Genomic DNA, 14,633 nt, shown 5'->3' on the forward strand with positions numbered 1-14,633 from the left:
AACAATTTTAGGACTTGTTTGATTGTTCCTATATGAGATTCACTCCCTTGCCCCCAGACTTATGTTTTGGTTTATCATTTGAAACCTTTACAGCAGAGATGGTTAAATAGCATTAATTTAGTTAATGTTATTAATTCTAATAATAAACATAACTATATATAATGCTTTTATATTCAAATTTGGTGATTCAGTTTATTCATTCATTCAGTAAATATTTGTACATGAAATTGTGCTAGTAAAATGAAAACTGGATCTTGAAAATATTATCAGATCTTCAATAACTTAATGAGATTGAAGTATGAGGACTTAACTGTTTCCTCCATATCCTCAATCTCAAGGAGACACGTAACAGATTTTGCATGTGAGTTTCCCTTAAAATGTTACTTTGATATGGAAAAAAAAAGGAAAAACTAGAAGTTTAAGATAATGACATGTTATTTGCAATGGTAATTAGGATATACTAAGTTACTCTGAAAATGGAAAAATGATTATGGAGATATTCTTTTATTGTGCAAGCTGTAGTTACATCAAGTCTCTTTCTGTCTCCCATTGTCTCCAAAACTTTATTAAGAAAAAAGATGGGTACAAAATGATTACCATTTACTAATTTCCTTTTGAACTTCAACTGATACGCTAAGGCAATTGATAAGGTATCTCTAATCTAACTTGAAGTCTCAAACTACACCAGTAACTTATCCATAAAAAAATTTTTTTTCAGTAAAAATATGTAATAAGCAATGTAATAAAAATAAAAATCATTGCATCTCAATTATTTAAATTTACCCAACAAAAGATAAAGCCATCATTTCAATCAATAATGGGAGCAGAGAAATTTTAAAGCAATATATATAAATAGATACACATACCTTAGAAGAATCTTCGATAGCCTTGTGTAAGTTTTTCAGTTTTAGGTGGCAAGCAGCCCGATTCAAATACAGTAGTGGAATCTTATTATTTAGTCTTATGGCTAAGTTGTATGCATTAATAGCTGCCAAATAGTTTTCTGTTGCAAACAATTTGCTAATGAGACAAAAACATAAAAGAAAAACAATCTAAGACTGAAACAGAAACACAGAAATACTATCTAATTATATCTGGCAGAGGGGATGGATGGCTGACCTCTCTTTCCGTTCCTTGAATCATACTCTGGACATGGCACTAACGTACCTATCCTCCAAACATCAGCATGTAATCTGAAGGGGACTGGCCTCACCTCCACCTCCAAGGGCAGTTAATTAGTAACTTAAGCCAGTAGGCATATTTCCATCCTTCTTGCTACAATGATTGACACGGGATGGATTTTTGACCTAAACTGCGTTTTCAGAATGAAGCCTGTGATTTTATATTACCAAAGTTGGAGAGCGAAAAATTGGGAAAACGCCCCCTGCTGGATACAAATGTAGAAAGCACACAAGTCAAAATTGCTGACGGTTTTGAAACTGTGGGAGGAGCCAGCACTAGAATAAAGCTAATACTATGGAATTATGAAAAGGATAATAAGGCAGAAGGAAACTCGAGTTCTTAGTGATACAGTTAAGCTGCTGGATCAAGCTTTAACCAACAAGTAACACACCTTTAGTTTTTTAGTTATGTAAGCAAATAAATTCCTTTAAATATTGCTATGCCTGTGCATGCTCAGTAGTGTCTGACTCTTTGTGACCCTGTGGACTGTAGCCCATCAAGCTCCTCTGTCAGGAAATTTTCCAGGCAAGAATACCAGAGTGGGTTGCCATTTCCTCCTCCAGGGGATCTTCCTGATCCAGGGACTGAACCCACATCTGTGTTTCCACATCTGTGTAAAGGTGGATTCTTTACCCACTGAGCCATCCTTTAAACATTAAGCCAGTTTAAATTGGGTTTCTCAGTTACTTGCAAACGAAAGCATTCTAATAAATACACTCTTTCAGTTCAAATCTCCCCAAATTCTCTTCAAATAAAGATATATACATAATTAAAAGATTTATTTAAAACATAATTTCTTTTCTGTTTTTTATGTACAATTCCTAGTATTTTGAAAAATACATAAACATAAGGAAAATTAAAAGTCTTTGCCAAATATTAAAAGTGCCATATAAACAACATTTAGTATTCATTTCCAGCAACTGTACTATATACACTTCACAATTTTAGAATATTAAACACAATGACTTCAAAAGCAGACCCATAAAAGCACCCTGCAAATCATGAATAAAAGGTAAAAGGACACCACAGTGACATCTAACCTAAGTCTGACTCAAGTTTAAAATAACCTGCACAAACCAGAAAAGCTAATTCTGTGGGAACATTTACATTTCTGAAATGTCTCATATCAGCTAGGATGCTTCTGACCACAAGTAACAGAACCTCAACTCAAACTGGTTTAAACAAGGAAGGAAACAGATCACCTCACATTAAACTAGCTTAGAGGGAAAGGATCCAGGCCCCATGTGATCAGTAGCACATGGGTCTTATCAAGGCCTCAGGTTCCTGCTTCATCCTGGGGCTGGTTTTCCTCATGCGTGGCTCAAAGAGCCACACTCAGGCACGATATTCATTAAAAGAAAATAAGACAGTATCTTCTGGTATATGCTTCTTGAAATCAAGAAAACCTTGCCAGAAATCTCCCAGTTTACCACCTTTCCCAAATCTCATGGATCAAAAATACCAAGCCTTAAAAAGTATTTTGCCTTAAAAAAAACCTACCAGTTTCTCTTGTTCTCAGTCCTTCCACCCATTCTCTTTCTCCAATTTCATTCCTAAGTTCTATACACTGCTGTTTGGAAAGTTCTTTAAATAATTCAACAATATGACCATCTTTCCATGTTAACAAATACAGAAATATACTATTTTCACAGAGATTTTCACAGAGGTTCCCTCATTTGTGCAAGGATTTCTAAAACCAGTCTGTTCCTACTGATGGACACTCACGTGTCTTGTTTCCCAATATTCAGCTTTTATAAACAATACTGTAATAAACATTACTGTGTACACACACACACATATATATAATACACACACCAGCAGTGTAATGACAATAATCTTGATATGCTGCAGTCAATCCAGAATTTATTCCTGTCTATGTGACCCTAAGTCACATAGATAAGGTCTACACGCCTAAACAAAATAGGGACTCTGTCAGCAAGGATAAAAGGAGACAATAAACGTTGGTTAGATAATCTCTTGTGTCCACTACAAACCTTCTTTTTAAATTAATTAACATTTAATTCTAAAATTTACCATTTTAACCATTTTGAAGTGTACAGTTTAGTGGCATTAAACACATAAACACTTAACACGCTTTCGTACAACCATCACCACCCTCCATATCTAGAATGTTTTTATCTCCCCCAAACAAAACTCTGTTGAATTTAAGCCAAGGGATGAAATGCATTCATCTCCAGAGGCTTTGTTTCATGCTAGGCTTTTGCAGAAGGAAATGGCAACCCACTCCAGTGTTCTTGCCTGGAGAACCCCAGGGACGGGGGAGCCTGGTTGGCTGCCGTCTATGGGGTCACATGGAGTCGGACACGACTGAAGTGACTTAGCAGCAGCAGCAGCAGCCTTCTTATTTACACAGACGTAAACAGTCCAACTGTCCTTTACTGTGTTTAAACTCATGAAACAGTTGTTCACAGAAGTGTTGAGGTGGACAAGCATTCCAAGTTTGAGAAAACTGTTCATGAGCTTGTATCTACATACTACTATATAAAAAAGAGAGTAAGAGCCTACTGTACAACACAAGGAACTCTACTCAATACTCTGTAATGACCTATATGGGGAAAGAATCTAAAAAAGAGTGAATATATGTATATGTATAACTGACTCACTTTGCTGTACATCTCAAACTAACACAACACTCTAAACATCTGTATGCCAATCAAAATTTAAAAAAAAGAACCACTGTAGGAGGTTTAATAGGAAGAAATATGAAATATTAAACATTTTCAATGTTTGCATATATATTAAACTATAAATGCAATGAACATTATATTCCTAAAAGTTTAACACCAATACAAACATTCAACAAAGTATAATTTGTTTTACGACTTTCACAATGGTTCTGAACTCAGAAATAGCTGAATTTCAAAAGGAAAAGGGGAAAAAAATAAACCTCAATGTTAGGGGCAGTAGCATTTGAACAACAAATTTAAATACAGAAGCTAATAACCAGGAAGTCTCGCCTGATGGCTCCAAATAAAGCAATGACAGTGAAAAGAATTATGCACAAATACTCATTCAAAACATACTGAGTCCTTATGGTACTGCCTATACAGAAAAACAGAAGAGATGTGGACAACTGCAAACACTACCGTCATTTTTACAATGATTGATTGGTTTCCACTGTAAAGAAAGAAACATCATGATTGGCAATAGCCAGAAAGGCCAAACATTTTGAGCAACAGTTGAACATAAGAGCAGCCATAAATTAGAAAGAAGCAATTTGGACGGAAGTAAAGAAAGAGACAGTAAAAGAAGTTAAAGAAATCAAAAGCAGTGGGGCTTAGAAACAGCAGTGGAGGCCAGGAGTAATACATATTCTAACAGAAGACACAACAGCTCTGTTTGGTGGGCAATAAGAACTGTAACAGCACCTACCGCTCCAAAGATTTTGAAGGTCCTTGTTTCTCTCAACATCTTATATGGGTAGAAAACATTCTTGGTATTTCAAGAGCTTCTAAAACTGAGTATTACTGCATCTTAGTGAAGGAACATCAATCAGTACAATTTAGCACTCAGGATGGAAGGAGGAAAAGGATGCTGTACAACTAAATAATATGACAAGTTAGGCCATAATGGTGACTGCACTGCAATTGAATATTCTGGGTTGTAAAATGCATACAATCAATCAACAAACAAAATCATAATTATGTCAAGTTATTTTAGAATATGGATTCTAAACTTCAAGTCAGGCAAAAGACAGTATAAGAAAACTGTCTTATCTCTACAAACAAACAGACTTGTAAAAAATGCAGGAGAGCAAGGCAGATTTGGCAGATCTGTTCTGAAAGTAGGCAGATCCAAGAGGATACTGGGAGACAATTCTCCATGGGTCTTTTATGTTCTTGCATGTCATATGTCAACAGATGCACTGAGGGCTTTTGCTTGGGACTATCTTTTCATAGATGTTTGTATAGTGGACATCCTTGGATGACAGAGACATGGTCTCTCTCTGAGGCAAATAATAGATTTGTTTGCTGTTCAGTATAATAAAGATATTATCACCCTGTGAGGCAAAAGTTGGACAGGTTTGCTTATAAGACTCTTGTAAAAAACTGCATTCCTTAAGCTTGGCCTTCTCAGCTCTGGGACAAACCTACTTTGTGTACAGCATCCACTTGGGTCCACTTCTGCATTGCCCTATGGGATTTCAGGCACAGAAGGAACTAACATGAAGGTTATACTGTGTGACATGCCTTGAATAATAAAGTCCTTCGTGTTTGACTCAAGAGTCTCCTGACTTCTGCCAGCATCTGTGAAACTGTGGTAAGCTAATTCTTCACAGTTCTTGCCAGGGCATGGATCCAAACCGAAGTACCAGAAAGAAATTCAATCTGGCAAGCAGAACCATATCCTGTGTTGGGAGAAATTGGTAACAGGTGGTTAACAATCAGCATCAAAAAGTTCAACATGAAGTAAAAGGATATCCAGACAGGCAGGCAGAGTCCAGCTACAGAAAATTCACAAACGGCAAGCAAACAGGGATTCAGACTGGCACAAGTTGGTACCAGGTGAGTCAGTGAGCAAATGGCAGGTTCCTACACACAATGCTGGGGTTCAGAAGCAGAATTAACCTGAGTGGCAAGAGAAAAAGTAAAAGCAAATCACAGCCTCAGTCTTAAAAGGACTGGAGGATTAGGCAAGTTATTAATGCTGGCACTTAGGCCAAGAGAAAAAAAAGGAAAATTCAGACACTAGAACTAGTATAGGTAATTTTATGTCGTGACAATAATATGCTGCTGGGTGCTACTAGATTCCAGAATTACATATCTTTAGTTTCCTCCTATCTAACAGTATAATTTGCTGTACAGAGTGAGGTATGCAAATGGTATTCAAGTAGGCCTACGTCATGAGAAGAAGAAACTTTAGTCTGTGGTTAAGACAGTCCAAAAAAACTCATGCTAAAACTCAAGTACAGACTAACATAGGTGGGATAAAACAACGATCATGCTAACCTTACATGACTAAAAGTGTCTGGAAGGGTAGTTATTAGTTATTCACAGATTCTGAGTCATGTAAGGCTGTTAAATAACAACACACCATGTGAACATCTAAATTAGAGCCAGAGACTGTTTTATGTGAAATTTCTCACTAAAAAGCTATCTGGTACAATGTTAATTGCAAAAGGTAAAATGTTTTCATGAACAAATAAAATTACCTTAGTTGATTTATTTTCCTGAAATGTAGATTTGGCATTTAAACTAAAGACCGGCAGTAAAAGACTAGGTAAAGAAAAATGAAAACATTCTATGGCTTTTTCTCTTTTGAGAAAGGGTAGACTCAAAAGAGTCTCTTTTGAGTAGATACAATCCCGTGAAGAGTTTTCTCAAATGACTGTTCTTTTGGAAAGCTTGTCCACTCCTACCCTTTGTGAACAAGTGTCCTGTGAGTTTAAACACAATAGAGGACAGTTGGACTGTTTATGCCAGTGTAAATATAGAAGGCTAACGTGAAACAAAGCCTCTGGAGATGAAAGCATTTCATCCTTTGTCTTAAATCCAACACTGCTTCTGAATGGCGTCTATTACGTCTGTTTCTATATTCTGTACTGTGTTACATGGCTAAAGAGGATACATTTCTCTCTAATAATTACTACCTTTCCTTTTATCTGTTCATACTTGGCACTATGATTAGCTGTACTTTGTTTCTCTGGATGTCACTAGTTACTAAGTTTTCTTCCATCTCTCCTCATTTTTAACTCTCCTATTTTGCCTCTCTTTGTACCTAACTGTCGGCAACACTTTACAGCATTATCTTTTAGGATTTTAAATAGCTCAGCTGGAATTCCATCACCTCTACTAGCTTTGTTCATAGTAATGCTTCCTTTGGGACTTTGCCATCTTTACCCTACATCCTAACTGGTACAAAAAACCAACAGAGACTAAGATGATTATAATTTACCAGTCACACTTCACCACAATCAAGTACACTTTTTTGCACTAGGGTGTTACCAATTCAAGGCTTTTGCCAGTTGTCATATGCACACACACTTCTTTCGCTGTACCTGTGAGCAAAATTCCAACACTAGCTCAATGATCTCATCTGTCCTTTCCATTCAAATCGAAATCACATCACTGGTATATCAGAAATAACCAGGGCTTCCCTGGTGGCTCAGTGGTAAAGAATCCTCCTGCCGATGCAGGAGACACAGGTTTGATCCGTGATCTGGGAAGATCCCACATGCTGTGGAGCAACTAAGCCCGTGTACCACAACTACTGAGCCTGTGTTCTAGAGCCCATGAGCTGCAACTACTGAAGCCCACACACCCTGGAGCTCACACTCCACAGAAAGAGATGCCACCGCTATGAGAAGCCTGAACACCGCAACTAGAGAGTAACCTGCACGTTGCAGCTAGAGAGTAGCCCCCACTCACTGCAACTAGAGAAAGCCCATGCAGCAGTGGAGACCCAGCACAGCCAAAACATAAACATATAAATAAATACATTTACCTATAAAAAAGAAATAAAACCGGACTACACACTGTCTAGGCCCATTTAGCCAGTCCCAGCACCATAACACATTGTGTGTGCCAAAGGACTTTCTAACTGTCCAACAACCTGTAATCTTCGGGCACTGATCAAAAAGCAGCTGCTTCTTTGCCCTCACATGAAAGTTCACATTTGCTGGTTTTTCCTGTTCTCATCCCCCTTTATTCCTTTACACTTTCTTACTTGTGATCCAAGCATAAATGACTCCAACTCCCACCCCCATCGTTTCTTAATCCTTAATTTTTCCACACAATGCTTCTTAAAGTATACCCGGCTCTCTCTGGAGGGCAGTGCTATATCTACCACCTTCTCTACGGAGGATTCCCTCCCCATATCACGGGAGGGGCTAGGACCATAGGCATTCTCCAGACTCACTTCTGCCAAGTTCCAAGCTGTAACTCTCCTTTAATAAAAAAAAAAAAAATCATCATCCTTTAGGACTCTGGCATCTTTACTCTATAACCTCTGGTCACTGTCATCTAACTGGCTTTTTAAAATCATTCTTCTCTTATTCACTGAAGTCTTTGATACCTGGCTCCCAGCATCTGTTTCCAACCCAATTCATGCCATAATTCCAGAAGATTCTAAAGTTTAGGTATATGACCCATTTATCCGTTTAGCCCTGAAATACCTGGGACTCCTTAACTCAAGGTGGCAAGAATACAGAAGAAATATACAAAAAAGGTCTTAATGACCCAGGTAACCAGGATGGCATGGTCTGGTCACTCACCTAGATAGAGCCAGACATTCTGGAATAGAAGGTCAAGTGGGCCTTAGGAAGTATTACTACGAACAAAGCTAGTGGAGGTGATGGAAATCCTGCTGAGCTATTTCAAATCCTAAAAGATGACGCTGTTAAAGTGTTGCACTCAATATGCCAGCAAATTTGGAAAGCTCAGCAGTGGCTTCAAGACTGGAAAAGGTCAGTTTTCATTTCAATCCCAAAGAAGGGCAATGCCAAAGAATGTTCAAAATACCATACAGTTGCGCTCATTTCATATCCCAGCAAAGTAATGCTCAAAATCCTTCACGCTAGGCTTCAGCAGGATATGAACCAAGAACTTCCAGATGTACAAGTTCCATCACTTCACAGCAAATAGAAGGGGAAAAAAAGGAAAACGGTGACAGACTTTATTTTCTTGGGCTCCAAAATCAGTGGACGATTATTGCATCCATGAAATTAAAAGATGCTTGCTTCTTTTAAGGAAAGGACAAAAGGAAAGAAAGCTCTGACAAACCTAGACAGCATATTAAACAGCAGAGACATCACTTTGCCAACAAAGGTCCATCTAGTCAAAGTTATGGTTTTTCCCGTAGTCATGTACCGATGTGAGAGTTGTGCCATAAAGAAGGCTGATCACCGAAGAATCGATGCTTGTGAATTGTGGTGCTCGAGAAGACTCTTTATAGTTCCTTGGGCTGCAAGGAGATCAAATCAGTCAATGCTAAAGGAGATCAACCCTGAGTATTCATTGGAAGGACTTATGCTGAAGCTGAAGTTCCAATACTTGGGCTACCTGATGTGAAGAGCTAGCTGACTCACTGGAAAAGACCCTGATGCTAGGAAAGACTGAGGGCAAGAGAAGAAGGGGGTGACAGAGGATGAGATGGTTGGATAGCATCACCAGTTCAATGACATGAATTTGAGCAAACTCTGGGAGACAGTGGAAGACAGAGGAGCCTGGCATGCTGCAGTCCATGGGGTTGCAGCCAGACACAACTCACTGGCTAAACAATAACAACCTTAACTCAAATGACCTTTCCTTCACTTTTGCTACCCACTCCAGGACCACCTCCTGGACTTGTCATCACCTGATCTGCACTACTTCACTGATATCAAACTCTGGAATCCCAGTCACTGACTAGAACTTTCTATCCTGCAAACTATCCCTTCATCAATCTTCAACCTTATAGTGTCCTCTAATGTCTTAACTGCTCCATTTTTCCTTAGTCCACTGGGTCACTATGGCATCTATTCCTTTCTAACCCAGCCTAGATTTCTATTTTTAAAAAATAGATTATTTTTTATTTTTTTGGCCATGCTGCACAGCATGTGGGATCTTAGTTCCAGGTCAGGGATCAAACCCGAGCCTCTTGCATTGGAAGCACAGAGTCTTAACCACTGGATTGCTTGGCTAGTCCCCCAGCCTAGATGTCACAGCTAGATATCTAAGCTATTTTTCCAATCTGGTCCTTTGTACTACTAGTCTTCTGTTGTACTTGTCCATCAAAATTCCAATCTTGGTGCAATAATCTACTCTTAAATCTGAAACACTAAACACTATTTAGAAGATAAATCACAGAGCTGTGCTGAATAACATCTCCATGAATTCATGCTCTCTAACCTAGTAGAGATCTCAATAGTGCCCACTAAGCAATTTTTGTTAGAAATTTATCTAGTTTCCCATTTGTCTTCACTTTCTTTCCTTCCACCTCAGAAAATCAGTTCAGTTCAGTTCAGTCGCTCAGTCCTGTCCAACTCTTTGTGACCCCACGGACTGCAGCACACCAGGCTTCCCTGTCCATCACCAACTACCAGGGTTTACTCAAACTCATGTCCATTGAGTCAGTGATGCCATCCAACCATCTCATCCTCTGTCATCCCCTTCTCCTCCTGCCTTCAATCTTTCCCAGCATCAGGGTCTTTTCAAATCAGTCAGTTTTTCACATCAGGTGGCCAAACTACTGGAGTTTCAGCTTCAGCATCAGTCCTTCCAATGAATATTCAAGACTCATTTCCTTTAGGATGGACTGGCACAGTCCAAGGGACTCTCAAGAGTCTTCTCAACACCACAGTTCAAAAGCATCAATTCTTCGGCACTCAGCTTTCTTTACAGTCCAACTCTCACATCCATACATGACTACTGGAAAAACCACAGCTTTGACTAGACAGAACTTGGTTGGCAAAGTACTGTCTCTGCTTTTTAATATGCTGTCTAGGTTGGTCATAACTTTTCTTCCAAGCAGTAATGCTATGCTATGCTAAGTCACTTCAGTCGTGTCCAACTCTGTGCGACCCCATAGACAGCAGCCCACCAGGCTCCCCCGTCCCTGGGATTCTCCAGGCCAGAACACTGGAGTGGGTTGCCATTTCCTTCTCCAATGCATGAAAGTGAAAAGTGAAAGTGAAGTCGCTCAGTGGTGTCCGACTCTTAGCGACCCCATGGATTGCAGCCTAACAAGCTCCTCCGTACATGGGATTTTCCAAGCAAGAGTACTGGAGTGGGGTGCCATTGCCTTCTCTGTCCAAGCAGTAAACTGTCTTTTAATTTCATGGCTGCAGTCACCATCTGCAGCGATTTTTGAAGCCCAGAACAATAAAATCTGACACTGTTTCCACTGTTTCTCCATCTATTTGCCATGAAGTGATGGGACCAGATGCCATGATCCTTAGTTTTCTGAATGCTGAGCCTTAAGCCAACTTTTTCACTCTCCTCTTTCAGTTTCATCAAGAGGCTCTTTAGTTTCTTCACTTTCTGCCATAAGGGTGGTGTCATCTGTATATCTGAGGTTATTGATATTTCTCCTAGCAATCTTGATTCCACCTTGTGTTCATCTAGTCCAGCATTTCTCTTCATATAAGTTAAATAAGCAGGGTGACAATATACAGCCTTGATGTACTCCTTTCCCGATCTGGAACCAGTCTGTTGTTCCATGTCCAGTTCTAACTGTTGCTTCTTGACCTGCATACAGATTTCTCAGGACACAGATAAGGTAGTCTGGTATTTCTATCTCTTTCAGAATTTTCCACACAGTCAAAGGCTTTGGCATAGTCAATAAAGCAGAAGTAGATGTTTTTCTGGAACTCTTTTCCTTTTTCAATGATCCAATGGATGTTGGCAATTTGATCTCTGGTTCCTCTGCCTTTTCTAAACTGAGCTGGAACATCTGGAAGTTCATCGTTCACATACTGTTGGAACCTCGCTTGGAGAATTTTGGGCATTATTTTGCTAGCATGTGAGATGAGTGCAATAGTGTGGTAGTTTGAGCATTCTTTGGCATTGCCTTTCTTTGGGATTAGAATGAAAACTGACCTTTTCCAGTCCTGTGGCCCTGCTGAGTTTTCCAAATTTGCTGGCATATTGAGTGCAGCACTTTCACAGCATCATCTTTTAGGATTTGAAATAGCTCAACTGAAATTCTATTACCTCCACTAGCTTTGTTCTTAGTAGTGCTTCCTAAGGCCCACTTGACTTCACACTCCAGGATATCTGGCTCTAAGTTAGTGATCACACCATTGTGATTATCTGGGTCGTGATGATCTCTTTTGTATAGTTCTTCTGTGTATTCTTGCCACCTCTTCTTAATATCTTCTGCTTCTGTTAGGTCCATACCATTTTTTTCCTTTATTGTGCCCATCTCTGCACGAAAAGTTCCTTTGGTATCTCTCATTTTCTTGGAGATCTCTAGTCTTTCCCATTCTATCTCTATCACAACTTAATCTTCCAGTATTTTTTAGACCTCAGTAACCAATCCAGTAGGAGAGCACATTCAGCTACGTGCACTTCAGCACCTCAGGCCTCCAGGAAGAGCAATTCATAGCTGTTGAGGTCCTTTAATGGACCGGAACCTGGTGGTCCGGAGTCGACCGATAAGAAAGTAAAGGAGAGAGAAAGAGGCTGATATTCCTTGGTTTACACAGAAAGCCAATAAAGCCCCTGACGTGGGGCTTGCTCTGTTCACGGAGGCCTCAGGCGCCCTCTCGATGGGGTGAAGGCGCAGAGCACCTTCTCGAGAGGGTCTTAGAAGCCGAGGCAGGAAAGTGAACTTAGAGAGCCTCTGCACTCCAGGGGATCGAGAGAGAGGGAGAGAGAGGGAGGGAGAGGGAGGGAGAGGGAGGGAGGGAGGGAGGGAGAGGGAGGGGAGGGAGAGGGAGAGAGAGGGAGGGAGAGGGAGGGAGGAGGGAGGGAGGGAGGGAGGGAGGAGAGAGATAAAGACACGGGGACCAGAGCTCTGATGGAGCAAAGGTGTTTTAATCAACATGGTGTGGGCATATATACCGTCTTACAAAGTAGTTATTCTCAGCAAAGATAAATATTAAAATTCTAGACTTACAAAACATAGGCAATCCATATAAAAGAGAGAGATTTGTAAACAATCACTTTTACCGCATGGTTCACAAGAAGGAAGAGGGTACTTATCAACATATAGAAGCACTAATGAAGGAAATGCCTGGATTCCTCAGCCCCTGGGACAGGCTTGCCATTAATAAGGAACAGAGAATTCCTGACAGATCCAAAACAGCACACAGGAAGCCTCCTGTTAAATGCTTCCTGACACAGAGCCAGACCACTTGGGCTGTCTTTACTAAGGCTAAACAATCAGAACAAAAGGACAACAAGAATTTTATTCATCTGTGAGGGTTATACAACACTACCTGAAACAAAAGCTTTGTAATCATACTGACATGGGATTGAATCCTGCTTTTATTTATAAACCACAACTTTAGCCAAATTTCTCAACCTCTCTGGCCCTCTTTCTGTATTTTAGAAACTTGGGGTAAAGATAATAATATACAACTAGTTATACTGTTAAAGGAATTAAAAGAGTTTGTTTGTGTAAAGCAGCTAGCTTTACAATAAACATTTGTTAAATGAATGCAAAAGCAGTGGTTCCTATCTAACTACAGTAGTAAGGATTTAATGAAATTGTATGGGCAAAGCTCTGGTAACCTGTCACAAGCTATGAACGTAATAACTGTGATTATGACAATGACAGCTTAAAGACAAGCAAATGTAATTAAAGAAATATTTAGACTGGATATATCTGAGGGACAGGGAAGGCAGAAGGCCAGCAAACTGGGTAAAAACCAAGGGGAACTTACATTTGATGTGCAGTGTAAATTTTTTTCAAAAGGTATATCTTTATTATAAAGTGTAAAAATGAACACAACTTTTAACGAAAGGAAAAAGAATAACAAAATCAAGATAATCCATTCACCATTGGCCTTGACTGAGTTTTCCCCACTCTTCTAGAGGACATTTCAACCACTTCTTTTGTCTCATCTGCACATCTTTTTGAATCTTTTCTATTTGTAAAGAGGGCTTGCTTCCCTGGTGGCTCAGATGGTAAAGAATCTGCCTGCAATGCAGGAGACCCAGTTCGATCCCTGCGTTGGGAAGATCCCCTGGAGAAGGGAATGATGAACCACTCCAGTATTCTTGCCTGGAGAACTTTTAGAGAAGAACAAGACAAAAAAAATTCTTAAAAGTTTTTATTCCATCGGCTTCTGAGACTACTTCTGTGTACAACTTTATTTTGCCAGATCTTCAAATACTGTGGATCACAGGGTTCTAGTCTTAGGCCACTACTCCCCTTTATACCCTATTTTTAGATACCTCACCTACTCTTATAAATCAACTGCTGCATAAATGCTGATGACCTCCAAATCGATAACACAGGGCTGGACTCTCCTCTGGGTTTCAAACTTGCTGGACACTGTCAGCTTGACCAAAAGACACCTCTAACTCAACATATTCAAAACTGACCTTTACCTACATTTCCCCCTAATTGGCCCTCTTCTAGTGTTCTCTAATTCAGTTGGTGTCATATAATCAATCCTTTAAACTAGAAACCCAGAAGATGTCCATAACTACTTCTCTACTCCTCAACAGTCACTCAGATGTCCTCCCTATTTTACCTCCTGAATATTTCTCACATGGCCCTCGCCTTCCCCTCTCTACAACAATGTCACTGTTCAAGACCTCCACCTTAGTTACTGGAGCACATTTTCCTCCACCTTACAGAAAAAAATTTAAGAATAACACAAGGCCACTGCCTATTTTTCTAGGTTCATGTGTTATTATTCTTAGCTTCAAATTTATGTTTTATCAAAAAGTAAGCTACCCATAGTTCCTGGCCTGTATGTCACACTATTCTTGTCTCTGAGCATTTGCTCACACTGTATCCTCTGCCTAAAATGAACACCTTTCTCTCCCTTCCTCCTG

At 39.6% G+C, this 14,633-nt stretch overlaps 1 protein-coding gene across 3 annotated transcripts in view; it reads right to left on the bottom strand.

Annotated features, from left to right (window-relative positions):
• Positions 1 to 14,633, bottom strand: part of DNAAF4 (dynein axonemal assembly factor 4) — a 69,919-nt gene that overhangs the window by 3,500 nt on the left and 51,786 nt on the right. For all 3 annotated transcript variants that reach the window (XM_070377941.1, XM_005905633.2, XM_005905632.2), the window contains exon 7: positions 867 to 1,020. In XM_070377941.1, coding sequence (XP_070234042.1) covers positions 867 to 1,020 — 154 coding nt within the window. The remainder of the gene's footprint in view (positions 1 to 866; positions 1,021 to 14,633) is intronic.

This window comes from Bos mutus, chromosome 10 (genome assembly GCF_027580195.1).
Source record: "Bos mutus isolate GX-2022 chromosome 10, NWIPB_WYAK_1.1, whole genome shotgun sequence".
NCBI classification, from domain to species: Eukaryota; Metazoa; Chordata; class Mammalia; order Artiodactyla; family Bovidae; genus Bos; species Bos mutus.